The 18,926-nt window shown below is 37.8% G+C and overlaps 1 protein-coding gene across 2 annotated transcripts; it reads left to right on the forward strand.

Annotated features, from left to right (window-relative positions):
• Nucleotides 1–7,444: 7,444 nt before the first annotated feature.
• Nucleotides 7,445–17,370, forward strand: LOC149075713 (SOSS complex subunit B2). 2 transcript variants are annotated; one of them, XM_089243221.1, is made up of 6 exons: nucleotides 7,445–7,690; nucleotides 10,146–10,284; nucleotides 10,411–10,482; nucleotides 14,052–14,130; nucleotides 16,014–16,119; nucleotides 16,843–17,370. In XM_089243221.1, exons 1-6 carry the CDS (start codon nucleotides 7,597–7,599, stop codon nucleotides 16,956–16,958), a joined length of 606 nt encoding a protein of 201 aa, XP_089099347.1. In that variant the 5' UTR covers nucleotides 7,445–7,596; the 3' UTR covers nucleotides 16,959–17,370. The 2 variants fall into 2 exon arrangements, 1 of the variants encoding a protein (XP_089099347.1); XR_016194019.1 differs by having other exon boundaries at nucleotides 7,452–7,690; nucleotides 16,014–16,266.
• Nucleotides 17,371–18,926: the final 1,556 nt, after the last annotated feature.

Below are 18,926 nucleotides of genomic sequence, written 5' to 3' on the forward strand. Positions count from 1 at the left end.
TGGTGCGTGGGGGGGGGGGGAATAATAAGATTTTCACTACTATTTACGTAAGTATGCGATTGGTAGAGAATATCACTTTGCCCCAAAGGCCTATGGTTCTGTTAAGACGGCCCAATATCCCAGTATTGACGGCTGACATAGACAGCCCAGTATCTACTACCAACAACTTGAATTGTTCCATTGCCCAACTTAACCTACAGAACCGTCTCAACAGCATCAAGTGAAAAGTGATTTTTAGGGTTACTAGGCAACCATTTTGCATGTTTGCTCTCAAAAATCACATTACTAGATGAGGTAGTGCGTACCAGATCTCATTAACTAGAACAACCTCCAAAGCTCCCGAGGCCCCCGGGCCGTGCCCAGATTAACTTATCCTCCTGAGAAATCCGGGATTTCACCATACCTCGATAACTTCACTTGACCTTTGCATAGTCAAAATATCTTATCCAACTAAATGCGATGGATAAGTATATTTCACTGTTAACTGTGTCAGTCTCTCATTTCAATAGTTTCAATTCACTAATGTCATCGAGTCCATATGAATACGCACGTTCTCAGGATACGTTCTGTTCTCAGGTTCGACTTCGATTGTGACGGGCGACTTGGTAGCGATGAGCTGCGATGTCTCCTTGACAAACTTGGAGCGCCAATGAGAGAAGCATACATTGAAAATCTCATACATATGGCCGATAGAGATGGCGACGGGAAACTTTCCTTCAGCGAAGTACGTATTTCCATAATTTTGTCAATGCCTGTGCTAATCGTAATACAGTATAAGGCGCATAGGAAAGTCCCTTTATCCAGGAATAACTCGCGAACCGTTGATCTTAGAAGTATACTTCCAATTATAATAATTATCCAAATAATGTGTAGAACTCAGATTCGTCATTCATGTTGCAAGAGGTTGTACAGCCATTAAAATAAAGGAATTAATTTTTTATTTGGTCACCTTGTCCTAAAGAATCCAATTAGAAAGTCGTTGCCATGTTTCTCCTGCAGTTAACAAAAAAAAGAGTTAATGTTTTTAAGTATAGTATTCGCTTAGATATTTGAATTCGAAAATAGCTGAAAATGAAGGGTAGAATCACATAAGTTTTACGTTTCACGTGCTGTTCTTCCCTCATTTTTAGCGATTACTGACTTCAAATATCTCGGCGAATATTGCACTTAAAAACATGATTTTTTTTTTTTTCGCTCGAGAGAGACAGGACAGCAAATTTGTATAAATGAGGTTTTTAAGACCAGGTGACCAAATAAAAAAGTAATTTCTTTATTTTAATAACTACACAATCTTTTGCAATATGAATCAGGTATCTGAGGTCTACACTTATTTGGAAACTTTTTCCAATTTGAAGTACGTTTCTACGATCGGGAATGGCTCGCGAGCCTTTCCAGGATAAATAGACTTTCTTATGCATCCTGTAAAACTTGTATGAACACAGGTCTGACTCTTTCATCGAAATTCATAACGATAACTTTCTTTGAAGTTTCTGTTGATGTGGCGCCAAGCCGCTCTGAGGGAAGAAAACCCACATTCTGGATACCGATGCGAGGAGCTCTCCGCCATCATCCGGTACTATCACTTATACCCGGATATCCTTTATTATGACCATTGCGAAGGCCGAGTTGGGGTAATCACCTTTCTCCATTAAAACATCCAAAGCAAGATACCAATTTATGGTGTTTAAAACTTTTAAAAAAACATCTCTTCACGTTGTTGGTACTGAAAGCACCAAAGAGCGCGTTTGATTCTAATGTCTAAATTCGTATTCAAAAGGCACTAATCACAACATTGAGAAACAAATAAAACAATCCCTTTCAAGGATTAGATAGCATTTATAGTCCTTGAAACTCCGGTATTGCGATTGTGTAGTTCCCAACTTCGAAGTCCAAATGCGAGCCGATCTCCCCGTTAAAAAGTCTCGCCACAGAGAGCAACAGACCTACAACGATGCAATCATTCAATCGTTACGCTTCACTCATAACGATTAATAGGGCTACGGCGTAGGGTGGAAATTTTAAGAATTAATCGTCAAGAAAATTGAACTAGAATGGGAGAAGGTAGCAAAATTTGTAACTCACAGGCGGTAAAACAGGCGGAAAAAAAATGCCCAAGTGCTCTTTTTTGAGAAGCACCGCTGTCTCAGATACATTCATAATATTGTATTTTTATTAAAGAGCGTATCTGGTGTAGTCGGTGTGGCGTCATGCCGGATGAGCCAAGGTGGTCCAGCTGGACCTAAATCCAACTGGCGAACTACAAAATATTGAAAACTTTCAGTAATTCTGAATATAATAAATTTTAAGTTCTGCAGGTTTTTCTGAATTTAAAAGCTTTGAATAATTCTGGTTTCTGAATAATTCGTATTTCGAAATAGAATTTTCATGAATTCTGAAATTATCTACCCAAATTCTAATTTATTTCAGTTGAATATTCACATATTTTTGTTCTAGTATTTTTCAAAAAGTCTGTGAATTCTAAATAACTTTATAATTATGTATGATTGGTTCGGCTCTCCCAACTCCAATTATAATTATTATTTTATTTTTCTTTGTAATTTTAACTTAAAGTTGGGACCTCTGAACTTGATATGACGTCCATAGGTGTAGTAATCCCAGCAAGTTCAGGACAAAAAAATGTCTCTTAGCAAGGGCGTAGCGAGGGGGGGAGGACTTGGAGGTCTGGTACCTCCCCCCCCCCCCAAACTGTGAGAAATTTACCGAAAAATGGGAAAAAGATAGCCAAATCTATTGTTCTATCACTTTGCCCCCCCCCCCCCGAACGAAATTTCTGGCTACGCCCCGGTCTCAGCGATAAAACATTGAATCGAATAGTCAATAAACAAAATCAAACTATTTAAGTACGAGATGAAGAAAATTATCAAATTCAAAATGAATAGAAAAAAAAAATCTTCAATGATTTAGGTCTCCGGTTCCACTCGTGGTCCGACAGTATGCAAATGTGGGCCCTTCATCGAGACGCCACTGGATGTACCGAAAGTTTCAGATGAGTTCGATGATCTGATCAATTTCTGATCAGTCTGATAAATTTTCCATAATAAAATGTAAATAGCCCAGAGCTGCTGTGGTGATCGAGTGGTCATAGTGACGGACTCGCTGTTGGTTTTCTGCGGTTCCCAACTTCGAGGCGCAAATGCGAGCCAATTTCCCCGTTAAAAAGTCTCGCCGTAGAGAGCAGCAGGCCTACAAACAGTACAAGTATTCAGTCATTACACGTCACTTTTGAAATATAGAAGGCAGCACTGAGAAAAATCAGACACAACACTAGATACGCTCTCAGACTGTTAGGTACACACACTTACACTTCCGGCACAACTCACTAGGTAGTCCATGGTGATAGACCTGAGTTGTGCTCGGTTTGGAAAAATAATGGTCCCGAATCTTTGCTTTTTAGAGATTACGATAAAGCCGAGGCCACACTCGTGTCCAGCCGAGTCCAATACGTCTCGGTGTTAGTCATGGATGAGTATTGCGGCCAGTTCATCATTGGCAATGATCGTCAAATGTTGAAGGCTGGAAGGTATTGGAAAACTGGTCGACGAGAATTACCAATACCCCCATCCTAAGTCAAAGAAGCCGCCTTTCTTTCCGATCTCCCGATCCATCTGGCCACACATTCGTCGAAGGACACTAACAGTATCCTAAGAAAGTATGCTTGAAGAAATTTCTGTAAACAAATTTTCGCCAAGGAACATTGGGCCAGGCTGGACCAGCGTGTAGCTAGCCTATGCCACTGGTGCTTTATTGCAGCAGTGCGAAGCAAACACTAGAAGCAAATGACTATTGGAGCAGGCTGGCCATACTCGTGTGTGGCCCTAACTTTAGGATAAAACAACTCTGTACTGTGACATTTTACATAAATCTGAATCTCATATCACGACATTAGAGATAGCGAAGGTTGCTAACGACTCTACAATTTCTTTCTGATCCCACGAAACTTGAGCTGGCACATTCAACTTTCAATTGTTATTCAATTTTCCAGCCGCCTCCCAAGCTCTTGCGTGAGCACTGGAGCGGGTTCTCAGACACCGATAGGTCAGAGATACCGAGGAAGCCGATTCTCCCGCGACTTGATCATACGTCTATGAGTATCGGTCCATTTGAACAGCCGACGGACATCGGACCCTTTCAATATCCAGTCTTCTCGTGCAATCGGAGGGATTACATTCAATAACACATCGGCATATTTGGCCTAGATACAGAACGATAATAAACGATATTGTTGCTGCAGATTCTCATTTTTTTTGTGTGTGTGACTATTTGAGTGGATCCAAATACAATTCCCTCCAATATGAATCTTTTGAGAAATGTTCCGAAGGAAGTTACCCTCCATTTCCCAGAAAACCGGCTCTTCGTAGAGCATATATGCCTAACCCATGGCCTTCGGGCTAAATGCGGCCCGTGACCTCAAACTTAATTTTGTAAAAATGAACCAAGTGTCACATTCACAGATCACTTTAGTGATCCGCGACATATGGTGGTACAGTGGTGGTATACTGGTGGTACAGTTCGATATCACTTGAGTAGCCCACGACATATTTCGAGATCAGTTTAGTTCTTCAAATTTACATATTACTCAAGTGACCCGCTACAAATTTACAAATCACTGACGTGTGGCACTGTTCCAGAGCTCGTGGTGCTGTCCCACGTTACTTAAGTTACCCGTGGCACAGTTACAAATCACTCAAGGGGTCCACGGCACACTTTCACGTGACTCAAGTGGCCAGCAGATCCCAGATCACTGAAGTAACCCTCGTCATATTTACAGATCAATTGAGTGACCCGCAGCCCGTTCTCAAACCAATGAAGTGTCCCGCACTCTCCATAAGGTTGAGCCGCTTTGTCGTAGAGGTTGTCTCCTGATAAAGATTACAGAGATTGTGCCAGATTCCTAAAATCAAAATCCGTTTCATATACAGTAAAACCTCTCTTTTGCGGTCACCGGCGGGACAAAAAATTCGTCCGTATAAGAGGGGTGGCCATTAATCAGGGGTTTGAAATGCGTACGTATTATTATACAAAGGGAAAATATTATTTGGCGGTAAAAGAGGGATGACAAGATCTGAGGTGGAGGGGTGTCCGTTAAGAGGGCTTTCACTATTTCTCAGAGTATAATTCAGTACATGAGGAGGGGGAGGGGGTTAAAGTCAGAGTGGAGGAAATTCACATTTTTCAACAATTCTGACTCAAGTCCAGAAATGCAATCTTGCAATGCAAAACTATTGAAGGGAAAAATGAACCAAGTCTCAGCTTCAATACAGGGCCGTCATTTCAACTTTTTCGGGGGGGGGGGCAAAGAACATGTACTTAATGTATGTGTGTATATATATATATATATATATATACACCATTTTTATTGTATTTTCAAAGGCTAGCCCCCCACCCCCAAACAACGGGCCCGCTTCAATAGTTCACCACTGGATTTGAAATTATAAAATTTTTAACATGTGACTGTGAAAACGCATTTCTAGTAAAATTCTTTCTTTTTTTTTCTCAAAACAAAATAACGATTAATCGACTTACACCACTCTCTGACTTTAACCCCTTCACATAGATGGCAACATCAATCGCCAAGCATCACCATATGCGTTAGTCAGAAAATTTTGCGAAATTCACGTGTCCCGGTAGCAAAACTTCTCCATATAATGTATTTTTATTTTATTTTATTTTTTTACATTTTTTCTGGGATAAATGGCTAAAACAGTCATCCCCAGTGCCGTCTTAAGGCATGGGCCCACCCGGGCACGGCTCGGGGGCCTCAAGAGAAAAGGGGCCTCACAAAAATGGGATCTGGTTAAGATTTTCGGAAATTTGCCTGGTAGGGCCTCAAAAAATTATTTGGCCCGGGGGGCCCATGATGGTCTTAAGCATGGCCCCCACAAGGGGTGGACTGGCAAGGCTCCAGCCCTGGGGCCCGGCACGATTTTCATTATTTTTTTGTTTTTCACGCTGTAAATACATCATAAGAGGGCCCATGAAAGTCTGGTCCGGGAGCCCGCAAAAGATCCCAGCCTAGGGCCTTACTCCAGGATGTGGGGGCCATGGTCTTAAGACGGCCTTGGTAATCCCTCCCTTTCTCGAAAACGCTATTTCTCGAAAATCTCCATGCGACTCGAAAAATAATAAAATCATCGCATTTACTGTATCAAATCAATGCATTTTCACCTCTCTGTCTCCCGAAGTGATTTTCAAAAAACTTTTTTTCTGGAATTATCTCATTTTCCGATTTTGTGGAATTGGGCAATTCCCTACAAAGTTGCAACACCTTGGCTGATACCAGTGCCGTCTTATTAGCATCATGGGCCCCCGGGACAAGTTATTTTTCTGAGACCCTACCTGGCAAATCGTCGAAAATTTCGACAGGTTCTTGTTATTGTGAGGCCCTCTTCTCTTGAGGCCCCCGGGCCGTTCCTGGGTGGGCCCATGCGTTAAGACGGTATTGACTGATACCGAAATTATTGCTCAATGTATGGCTGACGAAAATACTACAGCAGAAAATGCTCCAGAGGAATTAGGAAAAAAAAGTAGCATTGACAAATGCTGTATAAAAACGCTGTGTCATTTTCTGGAGCCAACTGAAAAAAAAGGGGCCGAAATATTTGCAGCCCACCTGCTAGTATAGATGAAATTATGAATGCAAAAAAAATATATATGCATCAAACTAAGCTTAGGGATTATTTTAAATAAAGTATGTAAATAAAATAATGTAATTCATAAATGTACACTTTGGGAGGAGGGGGGGGTCCCTCCCGACTTATGTACGTTACTGGTCACGACCTACAGTTTGAAAACCACTGCAGTCGTTCATTAAATGAAATTATTTTATTAAGAAAAAATAGTCGAAAAGTGTTTATAAACCGTTAAAAAAAAAGATATTTTGCTGGGGCATAAAGTTATGAAGTTTGAAATTGGCGCCTTAAAATTATGTATCTTATAAATAGAACCCGTAGTGTCATCTGATGGCGTATTTATAAAGCTCAAACAATTAGTTCTTTTGATTTGTCACTAGATGGCAGCATAGTTATCAAAATTGTAAAATCTCTAACTTGATGTGAGATGTATATAATGAATCGCAATGATTATAAAAAAAATGCACAGATTTAATTCAAATAAAATGACCATAAAAGACAATAAATTATTAGTGAATATTCACGTGATTCATTATGTTCGGGAAAATGATGACGTCATCTGTGATCGGGGGGGGGGGAATCATTAACTTTCAGATAAAGAAAAATCAAATTCCCTCATATAGAAAAAAAATATGCAGAATATTATATTAATAAAATTGAACTAATTTTTTTTATAAAATACTTTTAATGAAGATTCCCCCTCTTTTTTCTTTTTTTTTAGTTGAGTAAATTGGGACATTTCTGATTTCCTTTTATTGGAATTTATGTTGCGGTCAAAGTCGTCCATGTCGATTGCACTTCGGTGTTTTTTTGGGATTTGGCTCGGCCGGAGTGTGTTATGTGTGTCCTCCTCGTTGCAATAGTTTCTTGAACTCAAGCTCGGCGTGGATTTCAATAAACTATGAAACGTACTCGTTGTTCATTGAACGGATTGTTCAGCTAACGAATGCTGTCACCAATGGATGTGAATGCGATCAATATACGTGACATCAAACCAGGCATGAAAGGACTGAACTTGGTTTTCATTGTTCTGGATGTCGGTGAGTTTGATTCATCGGAAGTTGAGTTCATTGTTGTGAGAGGTGCGAGGGATGTTGAAATTAAATTCGAATGAAATTATTGGGTAATAATGGAATAATAATTGCTAGTTTCTCAAAGCAGTATCTGTCAGACCCATGTTTAGTGCCCCCAAGATCTCACAACTGGGACCCTTGGCTGTCTTTGGGAACAGCTATAGTATAATCCCTTTTGGTGATGTGTTGGCAAATTTTTTCCAACGAAAAGAAAAAACCCGCCCGAAAGCATGAGGAGAAGCTGCCAAGATTGAAACTGGGTCTTATTTTCGGATGCCTTTCTTACAGAAGTAAAAAATTACCAATACATCAACAAAAAGGAATAATATCGTCATAAAGGAGGTGTCGAAACAAACAAATGACAAAATGAACAGCAAAAACAATAACAAGGTGAAAAAAAAGTCTAGTTACCCTTATGGTTGCCTAGACCTTGGGTTGCAACAAGACGCATAACATAGGGAAGTAAAAAAAGGTTTTTTAATCACTCGTCCCAAAGCAGAATGTTTTGTGGTGTTCTGCAACGAGCCCTCAGCTGACTTGAAATGTTCTGCAGTAAAAATTCGCATATACATAATAGTGTTTTTCTACACTTTTCTTAAAATTCTTCCAGATTGTTCTGCAACAGCACTGGTTCTGCAACATATTCTGCTTTGGGGACCACTCGTAGGTTTTTTTCCCATCTTTTACAGCACAGTTATGATCCACGTTGTAAATTATAATAACCCAAAGGGCATCTACCGAATCGCGCGAAAAGACAGTACCTAATTGGGAAAAAAACCACTAAAATGCGAAATTAAATTCGCCAGAAAAATAAATTTTGCAGGGCTCAAAGTCTTTGCAAAACCTCTGTCCCACAGAAGCAGTTTAACACGATGAACAATCAGTGCTGAAATGCGACTGAAAGTAAAAGGAGACAACGTTCAACAGTGTAGAAAGTGTTTCGTCCGATCTCTAACATACCTGCATGCAAATATGCAAATGAGACATAAGAGAGAGCATAGTAAAATTACTAAAGCTATAACCAGATGTGTTTTTGCTTTTATTTTGTCATGACGGCTCATGACCCCTGAATATAAATATTAAAAAATGAATAAGAATGAAGCAGCTTACCACAATACAAATGGATTGTAATATTTGGGAATCATTAAATGATACACAGACATAGCTTCGCAAGCCATTGTTATTGTCATTTTGATGCACCTGAACCAAATTTGGTTTAAATCCAAAAAAAAAAATTTAAGCATTTTTTATAACACACCACCATTATCAATATTATTTCACTAAGCAGTTTAAAAGCCCTAATAGACAAAGAAGTAAAATCCAGGCAGACCAGGCGAACACAGAGAAAGTAAACCAATGTACCACATATGGTGATTTTCTGAAGGGTATCTAAAGCCCATGCCCCTGTTGAGTGGTCATAGTGACGGACTCCCATCATGAGGAACTGGGTTCAAACCTCACCAGCGCTGCAGTGATGTTTGTCTGAAGTTGGATATCTGTGGTTCCCAACTTTGAGGTGTGGATGCAAGCCAATCTTACCACCATAAATATCACCATAAAAAAGTCTCGCCACAGAGAGCAACAGGCTGATAACAATACAAATCTTCAATCATTATACTTCATTCATAGTTCGACAAATAGATGGTAGCACTATAACAAACATTACGCAGAAACAAAACTTTACGTTAGGTTCACAACACATACATGTACCAGTTTGTTAGAAGTTTCACGGAAGAATATGGACAAGGTGCATGTTTGGTTTAATGCAGTGATTCTCAACAGGTACTCCACGGAGCCCCATTGGCTCCGCAGCCGCTCAAGGAAAATAAAAACAAAAACAGTTAATTTGAAAAAATATATATATAATTACTTTTAAATAATAGAATTAAATCGGTAACCTTGCTGAATAAGTAAAAAGTAGGTCTATGGAGCTCCACCATAGAAATTACATGTCAAAAAGGTGCTCTGCGAGTAAAGAAAGGTTGAGAACTGCTGGTTTAGTGTAATCCATTTTGGCGATGTGGTTATGATTTTTTTCTTTGGCACGAAAAATGTTCGAAAGCATAACGAGAAGTTGCCAAGAGTGAAACATAGCCATGCTTTTGGATGTCTTTCTTGCCAAAGGAAAAAGTTTCTAAATAAGTAGGCCTATAGTACTACAGCTCTTAAAAACAAAAAGCATTTATAAGATTCATCTCTGGCTCCTGAGCTGGATCGGTTTCACCATGTGGGGGGTAAAGCCAAGTTTTCCTAGGAGTAGAATTTCTGCACCACACGCTGTAAAAATCTGCTCCTAAGAAAACTCTGGTTTTAGGATTTTTTCCCCGTGCAATTGTAGTACAGATTTTTGTCCTATATTTTGTGTATGTAAGCATGTGCGTGACTTATTTCATTGATAATTTTTCTTCTTTTTTTTCCCCAGGGCGACCAAATACAACTAAAGAAGGACATGAGGTGCGAACCTGCAAAATAGCGGATCGTTCAGCCTCTGCTAACTTATCAGTATGGGACGAACCTGGACTATATTTACAGTCAGGAGATATATGCAGACTGAGTAAAGGGTATGTTTTAAATTTTAATTATGGAAAAGAAAGTATAAAATTATATACTATATATACACACCTTGCACCAGGTGTGAAATTATTAGTCTTTCAAAACTGGAAAATTCTAACTTTTTCCTTCAACAGCTATGCATCTGTATGGAAAGGTTGCCTCACGATATACACTGGAAAAGGCGGCGAGATACAGAAAATCGGAGAGTGAGTTTCTACATTTCTTTTTTGTGAAATTGTCACTTATTTTTCATAATAATGACTGGGGCTGGGATTTTAATGGCCTAAAAACTGCTTGGAAATGCTCCGTGAAGAAAATGTATTTATGTCCTAAACAAAACTAAAAATATGCTCCATAAAACAAGAAAAATGACCTAAAAAATTTCGTCTTCCATTTTTTGTTAAGTTAATTTTAGTGAAATGCAATTTGCAAAATAGCAAAGGAATTAGGGCTGATAATTGATTAAACATTTTGACTGGTTGATGAAAAAAATTGATTAATCGAATATTTTCAAACGTTATTCATTCATAGCACATGTAATGCTCTTAACTATGTAATTTTAATTGATGCTATAAAAACATATTCTATTCATTTCATGCATCTATCCACTTAATGCGTGTTAATAAATATAGTACAACCTCGTTTATCTGAACATAAATTTTCCTAACAACTTGGTCAACCGAACAACTTTTCAACCTAACTCATTTTCGATTTTCTATAGTCAATGATGCTCAACAGTTGGTGTTTTCTTGGAACTTGAATCCTCATATCTCCCAACTCAATAGCTTTGTTCAATATTGTACAATAATTCACTTCCAAACAATTGTTCATACCGTATCTGTGTAAGTAAGGTCAGATCCGTGTACAGCATATGTAGTTATAAACAATTGACAAGCAAACAAACACTTGAATAGGGGCAGATTTAGCGCTTTCTTTTTTTATCTGTTGAATTCATCTTAAATTCAATTTATTCCTTTGTATTATCGAATTGATTTCAAAATTGATTTTCCGAACTTTTCACTTTTTCGAACACCCTTCGGCCCCAACGTGTTCGAATAATCAAGGTTCTACTATAGATTAATGAATAAAGTCCTCCAGCTTGAAGCTATTTATTGTCATCATTCTCCTTTGCCTGAAACATGAATGTGCAAATTTCTAGAACTTGCAAAACGACTTTTGAATGTTTACTTTACTTTGAATGTTTACTTAATGCAAAATAAGGGGGGGGGGGCAATATGCTCAACATGTGCCTGTCACATATCCTGTAATTTCTTAACTTGGATCTTGTCTTTTTTTTTTTTAAATCACAGTAATTTTAGAAATCATCACTGGTTTTCGTGGAATAGATTTGTGTTTCCTCGTGTCAAAAAATTTGATTTAAATATGGTCACTTATCTGTAATGTTAATTATAGAAGTATAATTTAAGAAGACATTTAATCAGTTTAGTCAAATAAATTAAGTAAAATTATAAATTGTTAATAAAAATTTTGATCAGATTGATTGATTTACTGACCTCTGATTAATCAATTAATTGCTACCATTCCTAGTACGAATGAGGAATATTAATGCAATTAAAACTTTTAAATCATCAGTTGTAGCTTTTACTGAAATTCTTCGATTTGCCAGCTGCCAAATGTATAGGATTCTCGTAGAATCAGTAACAGTTTTTTCCCCCTTCAAATTATTTCGGTTTCTGTACCAAACTGTAAGTTTTTAGTCGTGAAAAAAGTCATCGTATGCATTACTCTTCATTACCAGGGGTCTGTCCAGCCAAAATTTGGGTCTGTTTTCAAACCCTTCACAAAATCACAAAATTCTGGACCTGAAAAACTGATTCTTCACAAAATAAAAATTAATTAAACATTAATTTTGGAATTTCATTTCTTTTGATACATTAACTAGATTAGTTTGCTTCCCACAAAATTATTTATTGTTTCAGAAAATTAATGATTCTTTTCACAAAAATAAGGGAAAATTTTCACAAAAACAGGACTATAAAAACAAAGTCTGGACAGACTCCTGAGTGCTATATTACCTTTTCCATCATTTTCTTAACTCCTCCCGCTTTCCCCAAAAATCTCTCTTAGAAATCTTTATTCAATACTTACGAACACAGCATTGTTTTTCTTTGTTGCTATCATGATCTACTAAGGGGTCATTCAAGTATTACATCAGCATGGATGGGGGGAGGGTCAATTTGTTGACTTTAAATGGGAAGGGGTTTGGATGATGCTTACATCTCATCAACCACCCTTTAGGAAAATATGAAATATTTCTTAATGGCATCTTATTCTGTGCGCCAAAAACGAGAAAACCTTCCCATTGTTTGTGCGCACCTGAACTAACATTCTCCCTATTGATAAGTCCCTACAGAGCCGCTTTAGTGATCCCTAAACATTTTGCTAATCTAAGTGATCTGGAAATGTGCTGGGTCGCTTAACTGTTCTAGAACTTGTTGCACATCACTCAAGTGATCCGTAATTATGCCATGGATCACTTAAGTAATCTGGGAATGGACTGCGTGTAGTTTGCGTGATGTAGAGCCTCACTGGAACCAGCTTAAGTGCTCTATAACTGTGCCACATGTCACTCAAGGGATCTTTCTAAATGTGCCATAAACTGCTTAAGTATTATGGAACTGTGTCACGGGTGACTTAAGTGATCTGTAAATGTGTCACTTAGGACATTTTTACAAAATTAGGTTTCAGGGGGCAGGCCACATCAGATAACCCCCAGAGCCACATTTGGTCTGCGGGTCGAGGGTTTATCATATATAGCTTAGAGGGTGAGCCGCAAGGAATTTCTTAGAAAGAAACTTTGAATTCTTCAAACAGCATTGAAATTAACAGAAATTAATTATAATAGCATATAAAGGTAGTTGGGGGACTTCTCCTTCCCACCAATGTGCATTTGGAAATGGGACAGCTGATGACGAAATTTTGATGACAAGGGGGTGGGGTCAAAAATGGCTAAAAATTTGCTGACGTAATACTTGAACGGCCCCTAATATCAAATGTATCCTGTGCATTTATTATATACCACAATAAAAATTTAAATGTAGTACTTGTATTAATTTTTACGAGGAAAAAAAAATCATATTATGATGATATGCTTCATCATTATATGTTCCCAGTTTATAAACATATATGGATAGGGTGGAGAGAGATTTTTTCTTTTAAATGTCACTTTCCATTCTCTCCATTTTATGTTAATTCTTAAAGGGAAAGCAAAACATGCTTTTTGAGAATTTCTGTTGTGGTTTTAGTGAATGTGTTCTGTGATTTCCATTCATGAATAACTCGCTATAGGCAAATATTTTTTGTCTCCTTAATATTAGCTCTTTGATGATCATTTGCGAATTACTCATAATAGTGAGATTCACATTATAAGCCATACTCGTGATAACAGACTTTTGCTGTATTATAATATAATCTAAATAGACGTTTCAAATGTATGCAAAGCAGCAACTTTCTACAATTTCATAACCTGACATTGCTGAAATTAGAAATTCACTTGTATAATGATTATGAATTCACTTGTTACAATGACGAGTTTCTTAATGATTGTGAGCTGTTGTGGTAATACCCTTTTATTCTAAATGTACGAAAATGTCAAATGGATTTTAATTGAATGCTACTAATGATGAGATGCTTTATGTTTCACTCTTATATCATTAATCAGATTGCCTTCCATGATGTAAGCTTACTGGGTTGTTTTTGTATTGTCTCTGTCACTATAATACCTTTATTTTTCGTTCATACGTATGCTATGTAGGTTCTGCTTACCATTTGTAGAAGTTCCTAACATGAGTGAACCTAATCCAGAGTTTTTACAGCTGATGGCCGCAAAAGCAGTAAGTAATGCATTATGAATTTCAATGTGGAAAAGAGACATGTTTGAGTTGGTGTTATAAAAATGTAGCATAGATATTCACATTACAAATGAAACGTGTTTGATACATCACCTGGCCTAAAAAAAGCTGCATTCTCTGGTACCTTGTTGTACTCCCTCTAGTTCAGGGGTTCTTGACCTTTTTCAGTCGCAACCCAAAATCAATAACTAGATCAGCTTGGCGATTCATAGTGAAACCAGTGATGCACACAAAAGTATGGGAAATGGATTTGTACGACCCATCTCGGAAACCCCTGCAAATCAAGTTTGGGTCATGACCCATAGCTAGAAAACCCATGGCTGTTAGTGGATTTGAATGATCCATCTCGGAAGATTTCAAGTACTAATCAAATTTGATTCGTGACTCATAGCTGAAGTATTACTGACTGTGAGTGGATTTGAGCAACCTATCTCTGAAACAGTTGATATATATGACCCATCTCGGCCCTCTGGGACCAGAGTCTGTGACTGTAAATCAGTGATTCCCACCATTGGCGTTAACACCCCCTGGGGGCAATGAAATATTTTGAGGGGAGGTAGAAGCTACAGGTATAACATAGGATCCTATTGTGCGATGGGAGAAAAAATTTCTGAATAAGGGGATGATGGCAGGGCCGTCTTAAGAACATCATGGGTCCCTGGGCCAACTGATTTTTCTGAGGCCCTACCTGACAAATTTTCAAAAATTTCAACCGGTTATAATTTCCCTGAGGCCCCCGGGCCATGCCCGGGTGGGTCCATGTATTAAGACGGCACTGGGTGATGGGACAAAAAGGTTGAGAAACTATGTTGTAAATGGATTTGAAAGACCCATCTTGAAAGGTCCTGCGACCCATAGGTTAAGAACCTCTGCTCTAGCTCATATTCATTATGAATTTCTCAACCTTTTAGAGAGTACAAGCTGTTTAAATGTTTGCTAATATGTTGGACAATTCTATATTCTTTTCTAGAAGCAGATGAGTTTAGAGGAGCAAGACAAAATCTTAGTCGCTTGTGAGTGATTCTCAATGCACATTCACTTTGCCTAAAGGAATAGAATAGTTCAATGTGACATAATTTAGCAGTCTCATCTTGTGCTTGGAGGGCTATATCTAATTTTGATTTTTTCCCCCAACCTCTAATGGTGTAGTAAATGATTTTAAAATAAAAACCATGCTTATAATTTTTTCACCAAACTTTGACTTTGATTCATCAAAGGCTTATTGGCATTCATGATGGAAACTTCTACCGAAGTGCTCAATTGGATTTTTCCACTACTTGATCACAATCACAAAAAAAGAGTGAATGGCGCTAGTTTTTTAATACTGACTTCATTCATTTTCTACAAGGGACCATGTTTTGAGTGTAACCCAATCAACTCATATGACATGATGTTCACGTCCATTTGTAACTGGGCCTGTAACTCTGTTGAGGTGAAGGTCACACGCTGTCTGTAAAGTTGTATATCTTCATGTAACTTCCAAGATAGCTAACAGAGGCACTCGTGCTAACTACCATGAGTTTTTTACACATTGGAAGTGTGATTCGTGTATTTTCTTAGTGTTTACACATAGGGTCTTTAAAAAATCACAGTTGATTGGATCAATGATCAAATTAAGGTTTTGCAGGCCGAAACAGATGATGCTGAAGGCCACATTTCTCCTCTAGAATCGAGCATGCATATTTTGGATACTTTGTTGCAATCCCTAAACTTTTACTCTACTTTAAATATGTTATTTGACGTCCATAATTTTTTATGGGCATCTTTTTTTTTTCAGTCACCTCATTGGGCATTTTGCCTATTGAGGCCTTTGTATTTGCATTTGCATTGTTTGTGACATTTCTAATATGCTTTTCATTTTTCAGGCAGGCGCAGCAGAAGCAAGAGGATCTCCCACTCTTCAGCAACCAGTGCCTACAATCCCAACAGGAACCGGTCCTAATGCTACAACAATTGCACCAAATATAGCGGGTATTTAATTACTTTCATGCTGTATATCATAAGTATTAATCAGATTCTTTTCTTCTTCTATACATTAGGTCAATCATTTGCAAACTATGCTGTGGCACCCTGCTACTGGGGGAAACAGCAACAACTTTTAGATTTACTAATTCAATGGTATGATAGTTTTATAGTAACATTTACTGTGATTTCCCGTAATAAAACCATGGCTTAATTTTCATCTCTTGTGGTTAATTCAAACTTCGCTTGTTCAATAACTTTTTTATGGATGTTCTGACTTTCGGGGGATTGTAATTAATTCTAATTACTAATGAGAACTTTCTAATATATTTCTGTTCGTCCTGATAAAAAGACATTAAGCCAAATTGTGCCTTATTTATCCCACATCAATTCAGCATTAACAAATGGCAAAACTATGGAAAAAAATCTTTTTGTGAGCATAAGCAAGCATCATTTTTTTATTATAACGTCTGCAGTGCAACCTTTGTATTATGATTGAAAAGGCCTGGAGCGTTGAGATATCCATGTTCCAATGTATTATTTTTCTGTTCAAATTATAACTTTCTGAATCGCAAATGGCATTCGGGTGATGAGCAGCAATCAAAAATTTGCCAATTTTTACTTTTTCTCTTTCTTTGTATCTTCGCTGTTGTAGTTTTGCTTTTGCTAAAATGAACGTGAATTTTTTTTGTTATTGTTGATTTGACTGAAGCTGTTTGTTTGTCTTTACAGGAAATGGAAACCCAGGATCGGCAGCTCCTCCCACTCGTGTAAACAGGGGACAATCCAGAGCCCAGATGAATCACAATAGTAACAATGGCATCAAAGCCAGAACAGGGAGACGGTAGTGAATAAGAACTTAGACTCATATTCTAATGTCCAGAATCATATCACATGGAATGTCTCATCTCTTTCCCCCCCCCCCCCCCCCTTCCCCTATTCCCTCCATCTCTTGGATATTTGGTGTGACTATTTGAGGACTGCTGAGATTCTTTAAACATTTGTACTGACGTGATATTTGACTTCGATTATTCTCCTGACACTTTGGAAGGTGATCCTCCAATTTTATTTGTTGTTTCGAACATAAAGAGCTTTGATTCATCATCACCATCAATCATCATAATTTTTCAGGTTTTTTGTGCTCTTGATATTTTTTTCTTTCTTGAAATCTAGAAGACCGTCATCAATAAGTATTTGCATCTTTCCCAAAACTCCCTGTGTTGTTGCAAAAGTAAATAAAGTTTTGTCGAACATCTCTTATGCCAATAGTTTTTCCATTATTATAGAATACAGATGCATGAACACAGATATTTTTTTCATTTAACTTTGGAATGATGAGAAATTTGAACTACCTAAATTGACAGGAAGCATTCATTTTGACCGCAATAGGAAAAACTGAACATAAAATATTTTTCTTCACTGAAACTTTTTAAAACAGCATCCATTCAAATCTATTCAGTCTTTTCGACTTATTTTTGCAATAAATCCTTCTTCATGTATAATTTTTTTTAGAATTTTGGACAAAAGCGCTTGTTATCACGAAGACTAATCTTGCCTTTTATTACAGTAAAATACAGTACTGGGGTTGGCTTATACGTGGGTCAGTTTTTGTGGAGAAAATATCAACCCCCCCCCCCTTCCCTGTTTACCAAATTATATAGATACGTGGCCTCTCTGTGCACGGCTAGCTTGAAAATTGGTCATCCTATTGAATTACTTTAGACAGTCTCACTAAATCAGTACGGTAATTTTTTTAACTATAGATGCTTTATTTATGTAGCTATGCTCAAACCTCCACATAACCGATGATGTTAAAGCCAAAAAATAAAATAAAAAAATGTTCTCGGCTTTGATACCCTGTGGAGTAACATTGCTTTTGCAGCCTTTGATTAAAAAGCTTGCTAATGCTCATACTAACAGACGTTTCAAAAATTATTTGAGGAATATATAAACTGAATGGATTAGTTCCAAAGATAAAGAAACAAAAAGTGGTGCCTTACGAAACTTGACATAGCCCTAGTGTCCCGGTAGGTTAATGAAACACAGATTGTCCCTTAATAACCGGTGTCCCCCCTTGTCAAAGCAATTGATTGACGTTGTATTAACTCATGGTCTATCCTATCCCGTTAAAAATTTTAGACACTTCAAATTTCTTTGACATCTGCGCTCTTCCAATGTAAGCATTCAAGAAATCAAGTCTCTCTTCATAGCTTAAGCCCAGTGTGCCATCAAAAACATGCATGGCTTTTCTGTGCACCCCGTAGCAATATCTCTCTGCAGGTATGGTCTCCAAAACCTGACAGCATACTCCAATCCGGGACGAACTAAGCCCGGGAAAAGTGGAAGGATCACTTTAGGGGAACACGAAGAAACCTTTTTGAGAATGAAACTGAGCATTCTGTACACTTTTTTTAGCCACTGCTGAAAAATGTTCAGAAAAATAAAACTATACCATCTGTAAATAGTTCTACAGATAGTTCTACATGTGAAAAGTTATACTTCTCCAAAAATTAGAAGAATTATTTTTTTTGTATGATTGCTGATGTACAGGGTGTCCTGTAAGTGCTAATGCAGTCTTTATAACATCAACTGTCCGTCGTAAAGGTGTGATTATATTTTTAAAAATGCTCAAAAGACATTCAAAAATTACCCTTTAGGGGCCGTTCAAGTATTACGTCATCATCGATGGGGGGGGGGGGTTGTTTCCGATTTGCTGACTTTTGATGACAAGGGGGAGGGGAGTTGGATAATGCTTACGTCATCAGCCACCCTTTATGAAAATATGAGTTAGGATTCAGAGGGGCAGAGCTGATGAC

Source organism: Pholcus phalangioides, unplaced genomic scaffold (genome assembly GCF_987345545.1).
Source record: "Pholcus phalangioides strain wild (caught in Gottingen) unplaced genomic scaffold, Ppha-v1.0 ptg000015l_1, whole genome shotgun sequence".
Lineage (NCBI taxonomy): Eukaryota > Metazoa > Arthropoda > Arachnida > Araneae > Pholcidae > Pholcus > Pholcus phalangioides.